Source organism: Larus michahellis, chromosome 2 (genome assembly GCF_964199755.1).
Source record: "Larus michahellis chromosome 2, bLarMic1.1, whole genome shotgun sequence".
Classification (NCBI taxonomy): domain Eukaryota; kingdom Metazoa; phylum Chordata; class Aves; order Charadriiformes; family Laridae; genus Larus; species Larus michahellis.
This window is the reverse complement of record NC_133897.1, coordinates 43389983-43411753: the sequence shown is the minus strand read 5'-3', so window position 1 is coordinate 43411753 and position 21771 is coordinate 43389983. Positions and strand designations below refer to the sequence as shown.

At 37.6% G+C, this 21771-nt stretch overlaps 1 protein-coding gene across 7 annotated transcripts in view; it reads left to right on the top strand.

The window, feature by feature from the left end:
- Nucleotides 1–21771, top strand: part of TOP2B (DNA topoisomerase II beta) — a 67157-nt gene that overhangs the window by 9632 nt on the left and 35754 nt on the right. For all 7 annotated transcript variants that reach the window (XM_074575044.1, XM_074575043.1, XM_074575049.1 and 4 more), the window contains 7 exons: nt 9047–9220; nt 9910–10000; nt 12005–12068; nt 13313–13458; nt 14243–14340; nt 15140–15352; nt 15434–15607. In XM_074575044.1, coding sequence (XP_074431145.1) covers nt 9047–9220; nt 9910–10000; nt 12005–12068; nt 13313–13458; nt 14243–14340; nt 15140–15352; nt 15434–15607 — 960 coding nt within the window. The remainder of the gene's footprint in view (nt 1–9046; nt 9221–9909; nt 10001–12004; nt 12069–13312; nt 13459–14242; nt 14341–15139; nt 15353–15433; nt 15608–21771) is intronic.

The window sequence follows — 21771 nt, the reverse complement described above, 5'->3', positions numbered from 1 at the left end:
AGTGATTTCCGCGCCCCCCCCCGGCCCTTCCTTGTCTCTGAATTTTATCTGGAAAAACAGATTCTTAAAAGATTAATTTGTTACCAAAGCATCCGTACGTATACTTTTTTGATACTGGGTAAACGATATCAAAACTTAGTACTGGAATAGAACTTGTCAGGGGATAGACAACTGAAAAATTTCAGACCCTTAAAAAATTTAGCAGTAAAATTCAGTTAAATTGTCATCATGCATGGGCAGATGTTAGACATTTGCTTTTAAAGAAAATAGTAAAGATCAGGATCTGAAGGTACTGCTGATTGTATCCAAATCTGTGCCAAAGAAAACAGAACTGTTGCTCTAGTAACTCAATATAAATGTAAATGAATTCATATTTAAAACTATATGTAATTTTCTGGTCACAAGTAATTATAGTGAGCTTACATACTTGCACAAGAGTGGTATTCTTCACTTTTCAAAACTCTTGTGGAGAAAGCAAATCCCTAAATTTTCATTAAAGTCTACTGTGCTACTATATTGTGCATTTATAATCCTAAAATAAGGATGATGCCTTTATTTTGTTTATCTATTTAATAGGAAGATGAAGCTATGTAATTCAAAGAATGTAATTTCATGGTGCAGCTAAGCAATCTAATGATATCTGCTGAAAAGTGTGGTGTTTTTTAATGTTATCCTCCTAGCTGTATGTTTCTGTTCTTTTTGTTGCACCAGTACTTGTCTGATTCTCTAGCAATCTTGTTCAGGAAAATGAACCAGCGGACAACTGATCACTTCTGGTTGATGAAAAACGGGGGGAGGGTTCTGTTTGCTCCTTGAACTGGTTTGATTCCACTATATGGAGTGGAGAAGCAGTGGAGGAGGGAAGACGGAAGGGATTTTTCCCTTTTGGCAGCAATTGACTTTTGCATTTTCCTGTAACGGGGAAATTTGACCGTCCTCAAGTTATTCTATAACTGAATCATCATAAAAAAAAACTCTATGTGATGTGATGCTTTCAGAGACCAGAGCAAATTGTCCAAACCAGGAGATAAAAAATTTAGGAATTTAAAATAAACATGCTAGTCTCACTGGAGTGAGACTGGTTCTGGGTGAGTTTACTGGGAACTCCTTCCTACAATCAGCTTTGCGGAGGATACGATGGAGAGATTTAGTTCATGCCACTAATGGTATGCAAAGGTCTATGGAAATTTGCTGTGGTAACAGGGAACTGTTACTTTTGTGTGTTTTCATCTTGGCAGGAGAGCCAAACCATTTGTTAAACACAGTAGGAGAGTGGTTTATTTTGAAACTCCCTCCAGTTTTGTTTTCATGGTGGGAGGTATTCTCAGCCAGAGGTTTTTTTGGGAAGATTGCAAAATATTTAGGTAACAATGTATTTCGTCATCTATTTTTCTAAGGCAAGAAGAGGCCATTATGATCCAATATATAACGCCACACTACAATCGAGTGCATGTTATCAATAGAACTACTGAATAATTACCATATCGCACCTAGAACTTCTTTGAGGTATAGCATACCTTCCTCAGAAGAGGCAGTTTGTTTTGAACTGTAAGTGGTAGAAAATCTACCACATCCCCGGATTTCGTTGCTTAATTAGCCTCCCTGGGTTTTACAGCTTAATTACACTCAAAATTTACTCTCTTGTCCCACTAAATGTGCTTATTGTACAGTTTATTTAAGGGAATGTAGGACACATGGCATATGTGTTTCTGAATTCTTATGTCCCAGGGCTGCATTTGTCTTTCAGGAGAACAATTGTTGCATGTAATAGTTGTAGGAGGTTAAGGCAGAAAAGACAAAGCCAAAGTGAAGGTAACTTCTTGTTCACATACTGATGTCTCTTCTCCATCAGACAAGCCTAAATGAACGATCTAGAGAATAAGCCCTTTTTTGCCACCTAAAATGGGGAATAAATGGGCAGACTAAAGAAAAATGGATTAATTTTTTTGTTTGTTTTGTTGTTTCGGGGGTTCGTTTGTTTTTTGTGTTTTGGTTTGTTGTTTTTTTTTTTTCAGAATCATAGAATCATTTGTTGGAGCCTGTTGGAATGGGTCCAGCGGAGGGCCACGAAGATGATCAGAGGGTTGGAGCACCTATGCTATGAGGACAGGCTGGGAGAGTTGGGGCTGTTCAGCCTGGAGAAGAGAAGGCTCTGAGGAGACCTTATAGTGGCCTTCCAGTACCTAAAGGGGGCCTACAGAAAGGAATGGGAGGGACACTTTATTGGGGAGTGTAATGACAGGACATGGGGTAACAGCCTCAGACTGAGAGAGGGTAAATGTAGATTGGGTATCAGTAAGAAATTCTTTACTGTGAGGGTGGTAAGGCACTGGAACAGATTGCCCAGGGAAGTTGTAGATGCCCCATCCCTGGAGGTGTTCAAGGCCAGGCTGGATGGAGCTTTGAGCAGCCTGGTCTAGTGGGAGGTGTCCCTGCCCATGGCAGGGGGGTTGGAACTAGATGATCTTTAATGTCCCTTCCAACCCGAACCATTCTGTGATTTAAGTTGGAAAAGACCTTTAAGATCATCAAATCCAACTGTTAATGTAGCACTGCCAAGTCCGCCACTAAATCATGTCCCTCAGCACCACAGCTACACGCCTTTTAAATACCTCCAGGGATGAGACCTCAACCACTTCCCTGGGCAGCCTGTTCCAATGCTTGACAACCCTTTCAGCGAGGAAATTTTTTTTAATGCTCAATCTAAACCTCCCCTGGTGCAATTTCAGGCTGTTTCCTCGTGTCCTATCACTTGTTACTTGGGAGAAGAGACCCACCCCCACCTCTCTACAGCTTCTTTTCAGGTAGTTGTAGAAAGCGATAAGGTCTCCCCTCAGCCTCCTTTTCTTCAGGCTAAACATCCCCAGTTCCCTCAGCTGCTCCTCATCAGACATGCTCTAAAACCTTCACCAGCTTCATTGCCCTTCTCTGGACATGCTTCACCACCTCAGTGTCTGTCTTGTAGTGAGGAACCCAAAAGCGAACACAGTATTTGAGGTGTGGCCTCACCAGTGCCAAGTACAGGGATACCATCACTTCCCTAGTCCTGCTGGCCACCTATTCCTGATACAGGCCAGGATGCTCTTGGCCTTCTTGGCCACCTGGGCACACTGCCGGCTCATATTCAGCCAGCTGTTGACCAATACCCCCAGGTCCTCTTCTACTGGGCAGCTTTCCAGCCACACTTCCCCAAGCCTGTAGCGCTGCACAGGGTTGTTGTGACCCAAGTGTAGGACCCAACTTGGCCTTGTTGAACCTCATACAGTTGTCCTCAGTCCATCGATCCAGCCTGTCCAGATCCCTCTGTGCAGTCTTCCTTCCCTCAAGCAGATCAACACTCCTGCCCAACTCAATGTCATCTGCAGACTTACAGAGGGTGCACTCGATCCTCTTGTCTAGATCATTAATAAAGATATTAAACAGAACTGTCCCCAATACTGAGCCCTGGGAAACACCGCTTGTGACTGGCCGCCAACTGGATTGAACTCTGTTTACCACAGCTCTTCGGGCTTAGCCATCCAGTCAGTTTTTCATGCAGCAAAGAGTACACCCATCCAAGCCGTGAACAGCCAGTTTCTCCAAGCGAATGCTGTGGGAAACAGTGTCAAAGGTTTACTAAAGTCCAGGTAGACAAACAACATCCACAGCCTTTCCCTCATCCACTAAGCCGGTCACCTTGTCATAGAAGATCAGGTTAGTGTTTTTTGGAGATAGTTTACACTGTGGATGAGAAGATGACAGTGACAAACACAGGATTTAAGCCTGTGTAAGTAGGGAGAGACGTTAACATTTTTCAGAATTTTCAACTTCTTGCAAAAGTGTGAAATTCATCTACTTAAATGAAAGTAAAGCTCCCACTTAAAATAAGGAGTCAACCTAAAGATCTATATTCAAGTTATGTCAACATTGAAACTAGTGATGAAACCTATGTTCTTTGTGGTAGCTTTACATTTTATTGTCTGTTTAGATCGGAGTGTTTTTTCTCTGGGGCTGCCAAACTTTCCCTATCAAATGTGTATTAAGATTCAGTGTGTTGATGTACAGCTGTTTGCAGCATAAGTAACCAAACTCAGCATGGTGACTCAACACGATTTCGAAACACAAGGGGAGACTACATGACCCATTTTTCATCAAAAACAGGCAATAGAAGTCTGTGACGTAATACGGATGTCATACATGCTCTGTTATATGTAGAAATGTCAATGGAGGAGACTGTAAAAAGAAAAAAAAGCAAACAGTGAAGAAAGACGATGCTAAAAACAAATATGCGAGTTTTTAGGTTGAAGGTAGGCAGTAAAAGTCTTGTTGCCAAACTGGCATCTGTTAAAGGCTACTTGGGTTTTGACTCTTGAGATTGCAAAAGGGAAGAAAGACTATAAGCTTCACACAGTACTAGGTAAATTTATAGCAAAAATAAGTCTCAGAGAAACTCTGCAATCATACTGGAGAAAGCAGTTACTGTAATAAAACATGGTTGTGATAGCATACGCAGTAGTCTTCATGTAGTAAACTGTGCAGAAACTGCTATCAACTGAGAATCAGTATGTTTTTTCCATACAGTTACCACTGTGCTGTGTTTGTTAAGAGTGTTTAAGATGCTTGTTACATCTGAGTCACTGTATGAAGTGTAACTGCATGTCTACAAAGAAGGATGCACAGTGCAAAAAATTCTAGCATTCCAAACTTCTTAAGGATGGTCATCTTGCTGATTTACATGTATGTGGATGTGTATATTTGTCATCAGTCTGGAGGGTTAGAAAGTCTGAAAGACTACCAAGAATCTGCAAAGTCTTGGATGTCACGAGAATGGTGGGAAAGTCAGACTCTGTGTCTGGAAAAAAAAAAATAAAAAATTAAAAATTGGCAACATTAAGACTGCAAAGCAGACCCTGAAAATTGGGTAACCTGTTAACAAACAAACAAAACCCAGACTTACTGTGAAGCAGAAGACTTAAGCCCGTTGTGACTCTTGGTTAATTCTCTTTAGGGGGTTTGCTCATGAAACAACAGCTGGTGCTGTTTTGAGAAGTGTTATTGGAGCTCTAACAATATGAAGATCTTTCATATGGGACAGAATACAAAAGGCATTCTTGAGACAATTCCAAAATATACAGAAGAGATTGTCAGTTTAACAACACTGCAGTTTAGTGCTTGCTCAGTTTAACCAAAAAAAAAAAAAAAAAAGACGACAGGGAGGGCTTTCCTGCTACATTTACTTGCCTTTTAAGTAGTAGAAACTCAGCAGATGAAAGCACTTTTCAATGTGTTGTTTTTTTTTTTTTTAAGATGTCAAGGAAAACACATAATGGAAAGACTGTGGAGGATGTTTCTGTCCATAGATCCGTGGATTTGGGATGAGTTCTAAATGTCACTTGAACTCTATTGAACTCTAAAAATGCCCATTCAAGATGGAGATGCAGGGATTCAGAGTTGGTCTTCTGTTTCAGAGTACAGCACAGCCCAAGAGGCTTGGTCTGGGAAACTGCAGTTCTGCACGCTTCTTATGCTTGCATGCCTGCATAATAACATTAGTTTATGTAGTTGAATAGCTTCTGGTTTTTGTTTTTATGCTTGTCTTTCAATAGTGTGTAAGTTAACTTCTGAATGTTTATGACATGTATTTTTGTCATACAGAACATATACTGTACTTGGAGGATTGTACAAATAAAATCTGTCGTGTTCTATGACAATGGAACTTCAACATTTAAGTAGAGCATACTGAAAATGTGTTTGTGTTGTCTTAGTAAAAACTATAGAATTAAAGTTCTTTAAGACTACTTTTTTCCCTTTTTTTTAAATAGTAATACCCCCTGACCAAGAAGAAAAAAATATTATGCTGATCCTTTGTGGTCCCTCTCCCTCCCCGCGCCCCCCCCCCCCCAATAATACATAATCAGGTTCTAATTAGTGTGTTATGAAAGGTAATAGACATAGCTGTCACAGGGAGTAAAGTAACAGAAGATCCTTACTACTCGTGGGTTAAAGCGAACTGTTCCCCAAGAAGCGACACTTGTGCAGGACTAGCTCTTTTTAGGCAGCAAAGTTTATCTAGGTGTAATCTTTAGTCTCTGTCAACATGAAAACAATCTGGCAGTGGCATCTCAACAGAAGTAGTTTTGATACTCTATATATTTCCTACTGTTAAGTTGGAAAGTATAATCTCCTCCAGGTTGTCAGTAAGACTTTAACTGGAAAACAGAAATGCGTTTCCCAGTGTTGTATTAAAGGCAATGGCTTGTAGGAAACCCTTCCCAATAATTCTATTCTGTAGGAATTTTTCACAATCTCGAGGCACTCATTCAGTCACAATAAAATGGACTTTTTCTAATATACTGACTTCTGCAAACATGTTGTGGGACAAGTAGGGCTAGTGGAGCTAGGAAAATTGTAGCCTGGATTTATTAGGCTAAGATTTGATTCTTATTCCGTGTTAGTGAGTTGTTAGATACATGGTTAGACTCTAGTCCTAAGAGGCTGTAGAAGTAGAAGCAGTTTAGAGAGCTGTCTCAGAACAGTCATAAGAATACAACAGTGATGTACATGACAACTGAAGAATTGGCATGTGATAACTGCCCATCATATACTTCACCGACTGTAAAAACCTCTTGAAACCTAAGGAACAAATAGAAGAGAACCTAAGATTGACCAAGATTCTGGTGGTCTTTACATCTTTAATTCTTTTGCTTTCTATGAGTTGCATTTCCTCTCTTCCCTTCTTTCAGTACTCACTTCATCTGAGAAATCTCTCCCCTTTAGAACAAGTGAACATAGTAGAACAGTGCTAACAGAGCTATGGAACCCAGTAAGTGAGCAAAGGGTGACTCCTATGAGGTATGATATCAAAGATGATCATAAAATAAAGCCAGTAAGGTGAGAAGTTTTTTCTTAAAAATATTAATGTATCCATGCAGTGAAGCTCACTGGGAGCCTGGATATCATTCACAGAACTACTTCAATGAAATAAAATTTATGTTACAATTATTGTCAATGCTTCTTTAGTAACAATTTCATTCCTTCTCTTCCATATATCAGTTTAGTATATACATTTGCAAAGTTTCTTTTCTGCTTACTTAGCTGATCCACGGCTAATCTTTTTAGGGGGGGGTGGTGGGGTTGTCACAGTTTAAGACCAGATGACAGTGTGGAGACTAAATTGACTTGGACACCAAAACACTTTAATCACACGTGCGTGTGATCTTGCAACTTCCCTGTTTGGCGGGAGATGTGATGTTCTCCAGAAGAAAAGTCATGAGAGTTAGTGTTGTGGTTCCAGCTCTGCTGCGTGTAATCTTGGTGCAGGATTGTGGGGTCCCCAGGGTTCTTTCCCCCTCTTATTTTGGATGTTGTCAGTTACAGGACTGGGTAATAGAGAATATTTGATTCTCATTTGCCCTCTTTAGGTTTACTCAGGGCCAAATAATTGGCTGTTGTCATCACTGGTGCACACAGTCTGCTTGTCTTAAAGGTTCTCAAAGTACGTGTTTCATAGCATTTTTGTAAATAAACTAAAAAAATGTGGTCTCTAAATCTGGAAGAGAAAGGTAATTTCCCTTGTTCTGCATAGAATGAAATGCTTTATTCCTGTGCCTGTTAAGGCGGGGGGAGGCATCAAACCTTAAAGAGAGTGTAAGCTGGAGAAGACAAATTGGAATAATATGGGGAGAATTGTCCTTGTTAATTTTATGATATAGGTTGGTGTTGGGCCTTTTTGAATCTGCTGAAGTTGTTTGAGCGAGGTCTGTATCCTTTGCTGCTTGTTGCTATGTGCTTATATGCTTTCTTACCCTTTCCTTTCAGTGCTCTCTGAGGCTGCAACAAAGGCTAAGTTGAGAGAGAACTGATGATACTTTCTGGCTGAGAAATTTATATGGCGATTGGTTAATCCAGGATTGGAATTTAGCCTATATTTACTTTATACAGAGATTTACTGGAAACAGCTAAATGGGAGCAAATGGATTTTGTCCTCATTGTTTGTCTGTTGATGGTTTTTACTGGCCAAGTAGCACCTGTTTCAAAGTTGGTAAACCCCCTGTAAGAGAGGGAGGCTATTTCAGGTATCAGGCAAGTGGTGACAATTTTTTTTCTGTTTTATTTGCTATCCAGGCCAATAAATATGTAAGTTCAAGTCATGTTAATTGGTTCTTTTAAGTTAATTCCTATTTGTAAGTAAGAATGTATACTGTAAAATGTTATACCTAGTCTCTTGGTAGATATGCTCTTAATGTCTCAGAATGGGCCTTTTCTACATTTGGTTGCTATGAGAGATTTTAACTTTTCCTTTTGTGTGGTTTTAGTTCAATGGGAAGGAGGTATTTATCAGGAAAATTTGTTGAAAGGTGCACCAAATCCCTGTATCCTCCCTTGAAAAGTGGATTTGCTTTCTGTTACACTGCTTGATCTTCCAGTTGAGACACTCTTCATCATCTGCAGCTACATTAGGCTTAAATTCTGTTTAAATTCCAACATTAGCCTACGTGATTCTTTTTTTTTACAGTCCTTGGCTTATATAGTCATAAAGCATTTTAAACTGGGATTGTATGAGGTTTAATTGCTTCTATTAAATACAGAATGTAAATTATGGCAATTCAGAAGCCATAGGAGAGTCATTACAGTGTTTCTTAAGTCCCATTGAATGAATTGTCCAAACTAAAATGTGAAAGAGTAGTTTTACTCTTGTTATTCAGAACAGCATTCAGTGGCTTGAATTCAAATGCTTAAGCACAAAATAGGTATTATAAATACTTGAGGAAGTGTATGTCTTTTGTAATATATTATTGTGAATCCCTGTTTAGTGATTTCTGTTTAATATACTGTTTGGTAAATCACTGAAGTTTGAATATGTGACAATTTGTTAAGAAACTGTCACGTGATCTGTTGAATTTTCTCTGTTGAGAGGATAGCTTGATCTTAGTACATCTGAAAACTTAACATTTAAATTACATGACAAGTTTTGATTGTAATTTAAATCTCTGTCAGGTTTTGTTTATATCTTGAGAGTGACAGATTGAATGAATGAGGTTGATTGTTGGTGTGGTTCTTTTTTTAGACATTATTTGATAATCAGATCAATGCTTCAAAAAAGGAAGACTCAGAAAGCATTAATAAAAATGACACTTCAAAGAAGATGTCTGTTGAGCGAGTTTATCAGAAGAAGACTCAGCTTGAGCACATCCTCCTCCGTCCAGATACCTATATTGGGTCAGTTGAACCGTTAACTCAGGTAAGCATCACTTAGTTTACAGTCTTAATAGTTTTTGTTGGTTTAATAGGGAAATGACTATTCTGCTTAATAAATATGCAAATCTCTACTTTTTCTGAGTATTCTGAATTATTGTGCTAAAACTGTGGTTGTGTTGATGTATGCATGTGTAGGAAGGGGTCAAGAGAAGACTTTTTAAAGCAGTGCTTGGTTCACCTGAAAAAACATGCTCAGAAAATGTTCAGTCAAAACATAAACACACACCAGTGTGTGTAAATACATCATTATGTGTGTATGTGTGTGTGTTTACAAACATGCCTATATGCACACAAATATATACACATATTTGTAGGTAGCATTTGCTCTAGGTCCAAAAGTGCCTTGCTCTGTTTGTTTAGTTAGAGAACAGAGAATTTAAGCCTCCTGCTGGCACATTTTTCAGCTGTTTTTATGAAGTTGCAAATTGCTTCGAACTTCACTGTCTATATTGTTGGAGTTCCCCACCAAGCAGAAAATAATGGATTTTCGTTATGGAAGTCTTTGTGGGTACAGTTGTAATTTTTGACAGACTTCTGCTTCTACTTTTTTCTCCTATGGCAGCAGCAATCAGATTAGAAGAGTAAAGTTTCTGAAGTAAATAGATCTTATAGAATCATAGACTGGTTTACCAAGACAAGTAAATATTTTTATTTTATTTTGTTTACATGTAGCTAATGTGGGTTTATGATGAAGATGTAGGAATGAATTGCAGAGAAGTTACCTTTGTTCCAGGCTTGTACAAGATCTTTGATGAAATCCTTGGTAAGTGTTTTTAACAATAATATTGCTTTAGCATTGTGGAGTATGTATTTTTCTGAGAGCTCTCAAAGCACATTAATTTGTATCTAGGTTTACATCACAGACTTAGAGTGCCACTAAGCTGCAGCGCATGAAAATTCCAGCACTACAGAACAGTTTAAAGAGGGAAGAGTGTTTTCAGTTGATCTTGTAAGACAGTGTAAATATTTGTTACTGAATGTCCAAACTAGATCATTCTTTATGATTAATATTGTTGCAAGATTTTTAATCTGCAAAATTGATCAGGGCCACAGTTTTAAGTAACATTTGAAAGAACATTATTCTTCTGAAAGAAGACAAGTGAAAGTTTTCTAAGTGTTAACTTAAATCATCATCTCGTGAATCATTAAAACTACTATACAGAATGATAGTGGTGGTGATGGTGATTCTTACATGGATTGTTTCTAGACTTCAGACAGTTTTAAAATAAATAAGTATCATACTGCTATTTAAAAGCACAGTGACTGAGGCACAAACAAATAATTTTTAGAAAATTCTGTAGTAAGTCCCTGAGTCACTATGACTTTACTAGTTTATGATATTCTCTTGGTGACAGGCACACATTGAAGACTAACCAACAGTAGAGGTGTGCAACATCTGAAGCATGCTGTCTGCTGAACGGATATTTTGTGCTAATTGGCCTGAATTCTTGGGCTAATCAGTTTTTATGAAGTTATGTTGTAAAGATTGGTGGGATTACATTGTAAACTAAATAATGCTCTATTGAGGTCGATGAAAATTTTATCATGACCTTCATTGGGTTCAGCGCTTACCCACACCTCTGTAATCATCCTTTACAGCTTTGCTGTCTTGGAGGCAATAAAGACTTTATCTTGGCCAGGTGGAAAAGAAGGATTTTTTATTTTTGTTTTTTACTCATTACTGAGAAATATAGCAATGAAAATCTTTTGTCACCTCATTTTTGAGTGCTGCCTTTATGGGCTTTTCATGGGAAGGAGTCACTTTGATCTTGTCCCATTAAAAAGGAAGATCATTATCATAGTACTGTATGGCTTATTGCTTCTTTATGTAGCACTGATAAGTGCTCCACAGAGTGTGGTTTGAGAGCTAGGGGTCAGTGTAATAACATTACGAAAATTGGACATTGTAGCTCTGCATACTTTTTAATGAAACTGCACTTAATAATTTTAGCAAAAGCACCTCAAAATATCTGATCTTATATTGAGATCCTTATGATCTATTAAGATATTTTAATGGATTTATCTTCATGTCCTTTAGTGTTTTGGGGGTTTATTTTGATGATGAGACAAATACTGAAAATGATTGTAATGTGTTTTTGCGGTTAATGGCCATAGTCACATTTCTGATTTCTGTTGTTTGTGCAGAGTGCAGTGCAGTTTAATTAAATTCTGATCAAATGTCAACTTCCAGTTATGCTTCTTTTGCTCCAAAAATGTGTAAACTGTTTAGGAACTAACTTAAAACTGTTATAAGTCTCACGGCTCTTTAGAGGTAACTTTTGCTGCAATCACAACACACCTTAGTGGATGTGACTTTTTTCAGGATTGGGTTTCAGTGGTAAAAGGATGTGTCAACTGATCTGGTGATGCATATAATTTCCTAATTTTTTTTAACATGCACAGTGTGATATGTTTATAATAAATATCCAAAGAAGTGCAGCAACATAAGAATGAAGTGCTCAGTATGTTAAGAACAGCTATGAGAACAGGCTCACAAAATGCAATTCTATATTTATTTCTAAGATAATCTAACTGCTAGAAATACAGTCAGTAATTATAAGAAGGTTGAAAAATACTTGCTTGCCGTTACTTGGTCATATTTATAGACCTCAGTAATAAGATACAGAATATGCAAAAAGATAGCAGATTAAGAAATACCTGGACCGTTGTAACTTGTGGTGGAATATATATATAAAATCACTTTTACAGATCAAGTAATTAATTATTACTTCTAGAAAGTGTTAATTTGTACTACTTTATTTCATAGTAAACGCTGCTGACAATAAGCAGAGGGACAAGAACATGACTTGTATTAAAATATCCATTGATCCGTAAGTAAAAGCATGTTTTCATTTACTTTCCCTGCCAGTGCTACTGTAGTTCAGATTTGTACAAGTAATTTTACTAAATTAAATTGGATTTTTTAAAAACAAAGTAATACTTTTGGAATTATTTACATTAGCTTAATATTTTAAGATGAAAATGTGACAAAAAAGTATTACCATTCTGAATTTATAATAATTTGCTTTCCTACACTACTCATTAATGTTGCTTGAATGAAACTTAAAAGCAGAAGATATAAAATTAATGATTAGATGAAAGCTTGGCAGTACCTAACTATAGCCAGCTAGGTTACTCATAAATCATAAATACCAACCTTGAGGTTTTGTAACATAATTTTGCACCTCTTGAACTTCTATGTTAACTCCCTTAGCATTAGGATGAGGTTATGTTTGAATTAGTCAACTATATCACACTGAAACTGCAGATTGCAAATATATCATTACTACTGTTTTTCAAAATTGAATACTTAAAGAGATATTTCCTAATGAGAAGTACAGTAGTTAAACAGATGTTGTTTGGGTTCCTTTGGTAGTACCTATTCAGTGAATAATAAATGTTTTAGAGACCTAATTTTTGCACCTAATCTTTAGGATAAATATGCTGAGAAGTCATTTTTCTGCAAGTTTTGAGTGCATTATCCGTTATCTGTAGACCAAATTGTTTTTATCATGGAGTGGGATGGAAATGGTAGTATAAATCTGCCTGACCTTTCATGATTTTGAACTCTATAATACTCTGAAATGAAAATTCTGTATGAGAGCTGCAAATATTAACGGTGACAGATGTTGATGGATTTTGGCATTGATACATAAAGTAAGTTGCAATGTTTACAACAACTGGGAAATAACAGTTTTAAACAGATGATAACTTGGCTGTGTCTGTCTGGACTTCAATGAAACCTAAAAAGCTAAATCTCTAACTTAAGTGTAATTCTGTCACTAAACTTCAGGATTCTGCTGCAGATCATGTTCATAGTGAAAGCTCTTCAAGCAAATTTTTGGGGGTTAATATTGTCATATGATATACCGTCATGTATGGGCAATTATGCTCCTTCTAAGTCACCTACTAAGCACAAAGAAGTGGGTTTTTTAATTAAAATTGATAGAGCTGCGAATAAAAATTTTAAGAATATGGTCTTTTATTGTATTTTATGTAGTTATTTAAACAGGCAAAACGTGTGCAGGAGTCTGTCTTCAAGATTAATTGGCTTAATGTCTTCACTATTTTATAGGGAATCAAACATTATCAGCATATGGAATAATGGAAAGGGTATACCAGTTGTGGAGCACAAAGTAGAAAAAGTATACGTACCTGCTTTAATCTTTGGGCAGCTGCTAACATCCAGCAACTACGATGATGATGAGAAAAAAGTTACAGGCAAGACTATTTAACATGCTTTGTTTTATTTAATTAAGCCATTGTTTGCTTTTCAATATGCTTTCTCTTCTAACTTTTTCTATTCTGTTTCATAATCGATGATGACTTAGTCACCATTACTATAGCAGTCTGTTAGAGTAAAATGACTTAACGAGAAAAATCTTACTTTTTCTTATTTAACATCAGTGTTTACAGAGAACTTTACTTTTACATCTTTAATGTCAGTACTCATTATTCAGTAACAAACAATATTTTCGTATTTTAATGAATGTATTGTTATGCAAGCATTTAAACATTTATGCTCTCGAAATGAAGGGGAAAAATAAATTTAATAAATTAGGATATGATTTACTATCCCAAACGTGAAGTAAACCTAATTTAGATCATGAATGAAAGTTAGTTTTGTTCTATCCTACCCCATATGTTTTGCCCATATTATGATGTGTGGTTGCAGAGTGATTTAGATCTGATCCTGACCTAGTTTTCAGCTAGATCAGGGTGTTGAGGTCACTTGCCTTTCAGTAAGCAACTGGTACATCAAAATAAGGGAGACAATGGGAGCATCCTGGCCTTGGGGGGAGGAGCAAACTGTTCCTTTTAGAGGTAGAAGCAGTTGCACTAAATTGAAGGTAGTGTGAAACCCTGTCTCTGGCATCCTTTGATAGCTGTTGACATGTGGCCAAACTTTTGTCTCCTATAGGAACATTTTACTTCATTGTCATACTCTCTGTATATCATAAATATGGTTCTCCTGTAAAAAACTTAATATGTGTTGTTCTTTCAGGTGGACGCAATGGCTATGGTGCAAAACTTTGTAACATATTTAGTACAAAGTTTACAGTTGAAACCGCTTGCAAGGAATACAAACACAGCTTTAAGCAGGTATAGAAATTATCTCAACTTTTTTCCCTTGTCTTTGTTGTAATTATAAATTTAAAATTTAATACATTTTCTATATTTCATGAAATTAATCTTTTGACATTCAAATGCATGAGTAGAGTTTGCAGGCTAGGTAGTTCAGTCAGTAAAATTGGTACTTCTGCGTATTAGAATTTGGGTTTTTTTGGGAAGTAACATTTTTCTTGGGAGTATTAAGTGACTAAAAATGATAAACAATTTTTTTCTGTTAAAACTAAAATATATTCATGTACTTGGTCTTATATATGTGCCCGTGTTCTTAAACAGGGAGCAATACCAAGACTCCTGAGTCAAGTCTGAGCAAGTTGGTTTGTCAAGAAGCATGCTTTGTTACACTGCACAGCCACAAAGATGCTATCTCAGAGACTACTGAGTCTCTGCACACGGAATAATAAGCCTCTCTCTAGAAATGTGTGGTAGATTGAAAGCATTAAACTGATGGCAATAAGGACTGTTTAGCTAGCTCACTTGTACCTAATTTAGGCAGTTCTGTAGTGGGCTGTAGTTGCGTTAGAATCATATCCATCAGTGTAATGATACCTGCATATTTACAGAAACCACAAATCTGCTGTCACTGATGCTTGTGCAAATCTTGGTAAAGCAATTAATTTTATGCATAGTGTTTCACCGGAGGAAACTCCTAAAGAAGTCTGTGAGCTTTTCCTTGGGTAGCCTTTGGAATCCTAGCATAGCTGGAAAATGGAACAAAGGAGGAGGATAACATGGATTGTAAACTAACATCTACAATGTTTTGTTTCCAAAGACTTGGATGAACAATATGATGAAGACCTCTGAACCCAAGATTAAGCATTTCGATGGTGATGACTACACATGCATTACATTCCAGCCAGATCTATCTAAATTTAAAATGGAAAAACTTGATAAGGATATTGTGGCCCTCATGACAAGAAGAGCATATGATTTGGCTGGGTCATGCAAAGGAGTCAAAGTCATGCTGAATGGGAAGAAATTACCTGTAAGAGCCTCATTTAAAATATTTTAAGTATACTGAGTATTTTATGCAAAGAATAGTAATTGTTATCTGCATTACTCATAGGTAAATGGATTTCGCAGTTACGTAGACCTTTACGTAAAAGACAAGCTGGATGAAACAGGAGTTGCACTCAAAGTTATTCATGAAGTTGTGAATGAACGATGGGATGTGTGCCTCACTTTAAGTGAAAAAGGGTTTCAGCAAATCAGCTTTGTAAATAGTATAGCTACCACAAAGGTGAGTAGTTATATTAAATGATAAAAAATGTAAGTGATAAAAATGTGTGCTAAGGTTATGCCCAGTCAGATATTTGATAAAAGAAATACATCTGGGTTACTAAAAGTAAGTAGGTGAGGTAATCCTTTGCATGAGAGGATCTGGCAGAGCAATTGAATGCAATCGAAATACATTCATAGCAATATTTCTGAATATGTACTAGTTTTTAAAACACTAGTAGTCATTATCAGTGATACTGATGTCTTATGTGAGCATACATGGTATTGATTAAATATAAAATGAATGGAACAATTGTATTCCTTCTTTTTTAACACATTGTAATGAAATAATTCTGAAATTAAGGTTAAAAAAATGTACAAGCCCCTTTAAAGCCAGTAGTAGCATGTTTTGGAGGGCAAAATTGGCTTTTGGTGTTCTTGAAAAATGGCTTTCTTTTTATTGCTTTATGATGTATAAAACTGGCCTGAAATTTTCTTTTACTTATGTTTCTATGTAAGAGGATTTAGGTGTTCTCTTACTTACTAGCAACTGTAGTGGTAGTGAAATGGTATCATAGCAAAACTTCAGTTATGATGAAGCAGCACTATACTACTACAGTCTTTGTGCTTCTCAAATTGCTGGGGTGGTCAGGCACTAAGGCAATCACCTGAAACCAATTAGCGTAACTGTCATTTATGCCAGCTTGGCATGACCCAGGTTCAGGGATCTGGGATCCACCATGGTGAAAGTAAGTCTTTTGTCCTTTCTGCACTTCATAAATTGCACCAGATGAGTGATACAGTAACAGTGAAGCAATTCTTGTCATTGGTGAGGCTGTTTTTAGGGAATCTTAACCCTGAGCTTCCCCAGAAGATGAGAAATACAAGAATTTGTAATCAGACACTTAAAAACCCTCCTTGCACAGATCTTTTCTGAAAGAGTCAAACAGCAGAAAATTCTAGTGGTAGCACAAGTGGTTCATACGCATCAGTGGTTACACTAAGTGGGGCTCCTACTCTAGGCAGGTGCCCAGAAATATTAGCATTAATCTCAGTGGTAGATTATGTGTAGCCTGTGTTTTGGTGGTATATAATTTTTACTACATAACTTCTTCCAGTGTCATTTTCAGTGTAGCTGAACCCACTGTTCAGTGGGAAGAGGGATAGTTTATTTCATTGTAGAATATTTGGTTTCCAAGTGTGCATTTTAATTAAATACGTATGTGATACCTGGTAAAACTAGGGATAACAAATATATCTGGTAGTTGAAAGATTAAAACTTAGTTTTCATTCAGGCCTCTTTATGCAACATAAAGAAGAAAAATAGCATGACCTTAAAGATGTATACAATACCTTTATGAAGAATCTGGCAATGTAGAGAAACTTAATAACGTTTGATATCAGGTTAAGAAAATGTATTTGAAAAAATTAATACTTACTGACTCTGAAGTTAAATATATTGCATACACTTAATCAAAAGATTTTGAATTTGACACTTTTGGATCAATTTTCACCCATCATGCAGTTACACGTACGTTGTTATCATATATTCTTTAAGAAAATTCATAGAAAAAGTACTGTGTATTCTTCAAAGGTAAGTGTTGTAATTTCTAGTTTTTCCCACTCTCCCAATCCATGCCTTATGTGTGTGACTGGATGTGGAATGTTCGGGGCCGGTGAACCACCTCACCAGCAATTGATGTGCAACTACCCACTGATGAGACATAATGGCTAGTAACTAACTGCGTCAACTGCCTGTCCCCTTATCTGCTAACAGGTGAGGAGCTCATTTCAGCTGTTTTTTGGTTATTTATCGCTGTTTGCTGAAAGCTTTTCATTTCTGTTTCTGGATAAATTTCACCCAGTCGTAACTTCCCTTTCACCTTTTTTAAACTTGCTTTAAATTCCAAACAAGTTTTTTTTAGGTTGATGGGGTTTTTTTGAGGGGTGTGTAGAAGGTCAGGCAGTATGTTGAGGCATGACTCCCTTGTTTTATTCTTATAAATTTGTTACCTTGGCCAGGTCCCCATTTAGTCACAATTTTGCCACAGTAGGCTACCACAGAATTCGACTTCAGGCTCTGAGGCAGCATTTGAAAGGATGTTTGTAGCTATTACAGTTGTGCAGATAACCTTTAGTGAGACTTGTATATAAACTGATTAAACATGGTCGTCTCAAGTTCTGAATTTCAAATAGTAGCTGTAGTAGAAATTGTAGTAGAAACTTCAGTTACTAACATAGCAATCTAATGATATTTTTAATACAGTGGGACTGCTAACTGTAATACTAATAGTTTAGCAGAAATGCTCAGCTAATACAGATGCAGTGTCAGATAGTAGATTTGGGTGGAGGGAACATCCCAACCTGTTAAAATTTGCTGGAGTTCAACAAGAAATTCAAGACCATTCCAGAGCTCGACATTTTCTGATTTATTCTGATGAAATAAATATAATAGAAAACAAATGCAAAAGAAAATAGGATTTTATTTTTATAGCTAATTCAATGAAAACTTCAAACTTATAATTGGCTTCTGAATTTGTTTGCCATATGAACCATTTATCTGTCCATAGAATTTAAATATGGCTTACCTCAGAATTAATTGAGGCTGTTGGCTATTGATAACAATATGAATAGAATGTATATAGGAGACAGTCTGAGCTTTGTTTTTAAGATTTCAGTTGTTACCGTTTCATTAGATATCTGCATCCTGAATGAAGTTTGCAAGACTGGGATTCAATCATAATGGTTACCTTCTGAGAAAAGAAGGTTATGCAGTTTTAGTGCTCTTTCTCATAATACAGTAGTCATAATAATCATTGACAGGCCTCTAGTTTTAGAGGGTGTTTTTCTTTTTCTGTCTTGTATTAAAATGTACTGACAGTTGGGGCAGTTATAGGCTGTTATGCTTCTATAGTGGGTAAATGTGCCACCTACTGGTGAGATGGTTGAAAGGTTCTTTGAGCTCTGAACATCCCTCACTCAATGCTACACACTAAGAATGGACACAGGAATGGGGAACTGTTATAACTAATATCTTCTAAGAACAAGAATTACTGGTAAGTAGATAATTTTTGATATGTCAGATGTTAGTTTTAGAAAAAATATTTGAAGAGCTGAAATTGTTAAAAAAATTGCTAAAGTTGTAAATACAAAAATAAATTGAGGTATTCCCATAAGCATAAGATTTTGTTAATGTCGTGTATAAAAGTAATGCATTTTAAAATTGCCATTCAAATGTGGAATGTTTTTGAAACATGTAATTTGATATTTTCCTGTAGTAGCTTTTCTTTACAGTTTGGAAATGGATTTAATTTTCTTTAAAGTGGCAGGATGACGATGTATCAACTTTCACTTGAACTCTCCCTATGCTGAAACTCTGTCATCCATATGTGAATAAAAACTGATGTGTTTTAATTTCGGTGGGTTTTGGTTTGGGGCTTTTTTTTGTTTCTTTGTAGTTTTTTTTAAGAGGAAATGCCATGAAAAAATACTTGTATGTATGGTGCTTCTAAAAGACACTAGTGGTTTGTGTTGTTTAGTAGGCGACTCTAGAGACTGAGAGAAACCATAGATGGTTTCTTTGAAGTGCAAGTATGGTTTGGTTATGAAGAATAATATTTACCATTTTAAGCCATTTTTTTACCTCGTCTCTTTTTTTTTTCCATCTCTACTTTCTACTTACAGTTGAGAACACAGCTACTGTCTCCCATCAATTCAGCCACCTTACGTCTTTTTCAGTCTTTTCAGATGCATAGTCTGCCTTAAAATGTAGAATCGTAACTTTTGTCTTTTGATTGCTAGTTCTTTGTTCTTTCTTTTATTCCGTCTTTTTGGCTGCTGTTTTTTCTTGGTTTTGTTGTTTTCCATTTCTTATCTATCTTATGCTTCCTCACACCCATCAAAAGCATTTTTTTCTCCTCCAGTTCTGTTTTTAAAACAGCTTTAAATAAGGAGGGGTTTTTTGTTTGTTACCTCATGATTAACGTCTCCGTAGATGTGTTTTCTTTGTTTTGTCTGTCCTAATGCAAGTTGGTCTGAACAGGAACCATTATTTAGCCTGTATTTTTGTAAGATGTTAATTGATAGTAAGTGAAGGTGAACTTCTGTGTAAAATACGGAGAAAAGCCCAGATAGAGTTAAATCTGGCCAGGGATGTCAAGGGCAGCAAGAAAATCTTCTACAGGTATGTATGTCAGTTTTCAAAGGAAGACTAGGGAAAATGTCGTCCCTCTTTGGAAGGAAACAGGAAACCTGGTTACCTGGGATATGGAGAAGGCTGAGGTACTCAAGAACTTTTTTGCCTCAGTCTTCACTGGCAAGTGCTCTAGCCACACCGCCCAAGTCACAGAAGGCAAAGGCAGGGACTGGCAGAATGAAGTACTACGCACTGTAGGAGATCAGGTTTGAGACCCTCTGAGGAACCTGAAGGTGCACAAATGCATGGGACCTGATGAGGTGCATCCGTGGGTCCTGAGGGAACTTGTGGATGAAGTTGCTAAGTCACTATCCGTTATAATTGAGAAATCATGGCACTCTGGTGAAGTTCCCGCTGACTGGAAAAGGGGAAACATAACCCCCATTTTTAAAAAGGGAAAAAAGGAAGACCCGGGGAACTACAGGCCAGTCAGTCTTACCTCTGTGCTTCAGAACATCATGGAGCAGATCCTCCTGGAAACTATGCTAAGGCACATGGAAAATAAGCAGGTGATCCATGGCAGCCAACTTGGCTTCAGCAAGGGCAAATCATGCCTGACAAATGTGGTGGCCTTCTACAATGGGGTTACAGTGTTGGTGGATAAGGGAAGAGCAAATGACATCACCTAATTGGACTTGTGCAAAGCATTTGACACTGTCCCGCATGACATCCTTGTCTCTAGATTGGAGAGACATGGATTTGACATATGGACATATGGTGGATAAGGTATTGGCTGGAATGTTGCACTCAAAGAGTTGCGGTCAACAGCTTGATGATCAAGTGAAGACCAGTGACTAGTGGCATTCCTGAGGGATGGGTATTGGGACCGGTGCTGGTTAAAATCTTTGTCGGTGACAGGGACAGTGGGATTGAGTGCACCCTCAGCAGGTTTGCTGACAACACCAAGCTGTGTGGAGCAGTTGACACACTGGAGGGAAGGGATGCCATCCAGAGGGACCTGGACAGGCTTGAAAGGTGGGCCCTTGTGAACATCATGAAATTCAACAAGGCCAAGTCCAAGGTCCTGCACATAGGTCAGGGCAATCCCAAAGATGAATACAGACTGGGCAGAGAATGGATTGAGAGTAGCCCTGAGGAGAAGGACTTGGGAGCTCCCTCTGGAGCCCACAACGTAAGAAGGACATGGACCTGTTGGGGCGAGACCAGAGGAGGGCCATGAAGATGATCAGAGGTGCTCAGAGATGGAGCACCTATGCTATGAGGGCAGGCTGGGAGAGTTGGGGTTGTTCAGCCTGGAGAAGAGGAGTCTCCGGGGAGACCTTATAGCAGCCTTCCAGTACCTAAAGAGGGCCTACAGGAAAGATGGGGAGGGACTCTGTCAGGGAGTGTAGTGGTAGGATGAGGAGTAACGGTTTTAAACTGAAAGAAGGTAGATTTAGATTAGATATTAGGAAAACATTTCTTACTGTGAGGGTGGTGAGATGCTGGCCCGGGTTGCCCAGGGAAGCTGTGGATGCCCCATCCCTGGAAATGTTGAAGGCCAGGCTGGATGGGGCTTTGTATAATGTGGTCTAGTGGGACGTGTCCCTGCCCACGGCAGGGGATTTGGAACTAGGTGATCTTTAAGGTCCCATCCAACCTACACCATTCTATGATTCTATGATTCATTATTGCAAGAAAACTTTTGGTGGAGGCAATGCATTCAGCAATGATCCCTAGCACAGCAGACCCTGAGGAAAAAATACTTATTTATTTACTTAAACTTTGGAAATAATACATCAGAGAAGTTATCTTTTGGAAGCCATATATAATTCATGCTTTGCAATATGGCAGGGTGATGAAAATACACATTATGTTAAATGTTTAACTAGTGGGTTTACTATTGATGAACTTCGGTCTAAATAGGGAAGCGCTAAGCATTTGAACACCTTCAGAAGGTGCCCCAAAGCTTCTATCACATCACCTTTTCTAGCTAAGTTTTCTAGGTACTGTTAAGTCTTTTGGACTTAAACTTTAAACTAGCTACAAAA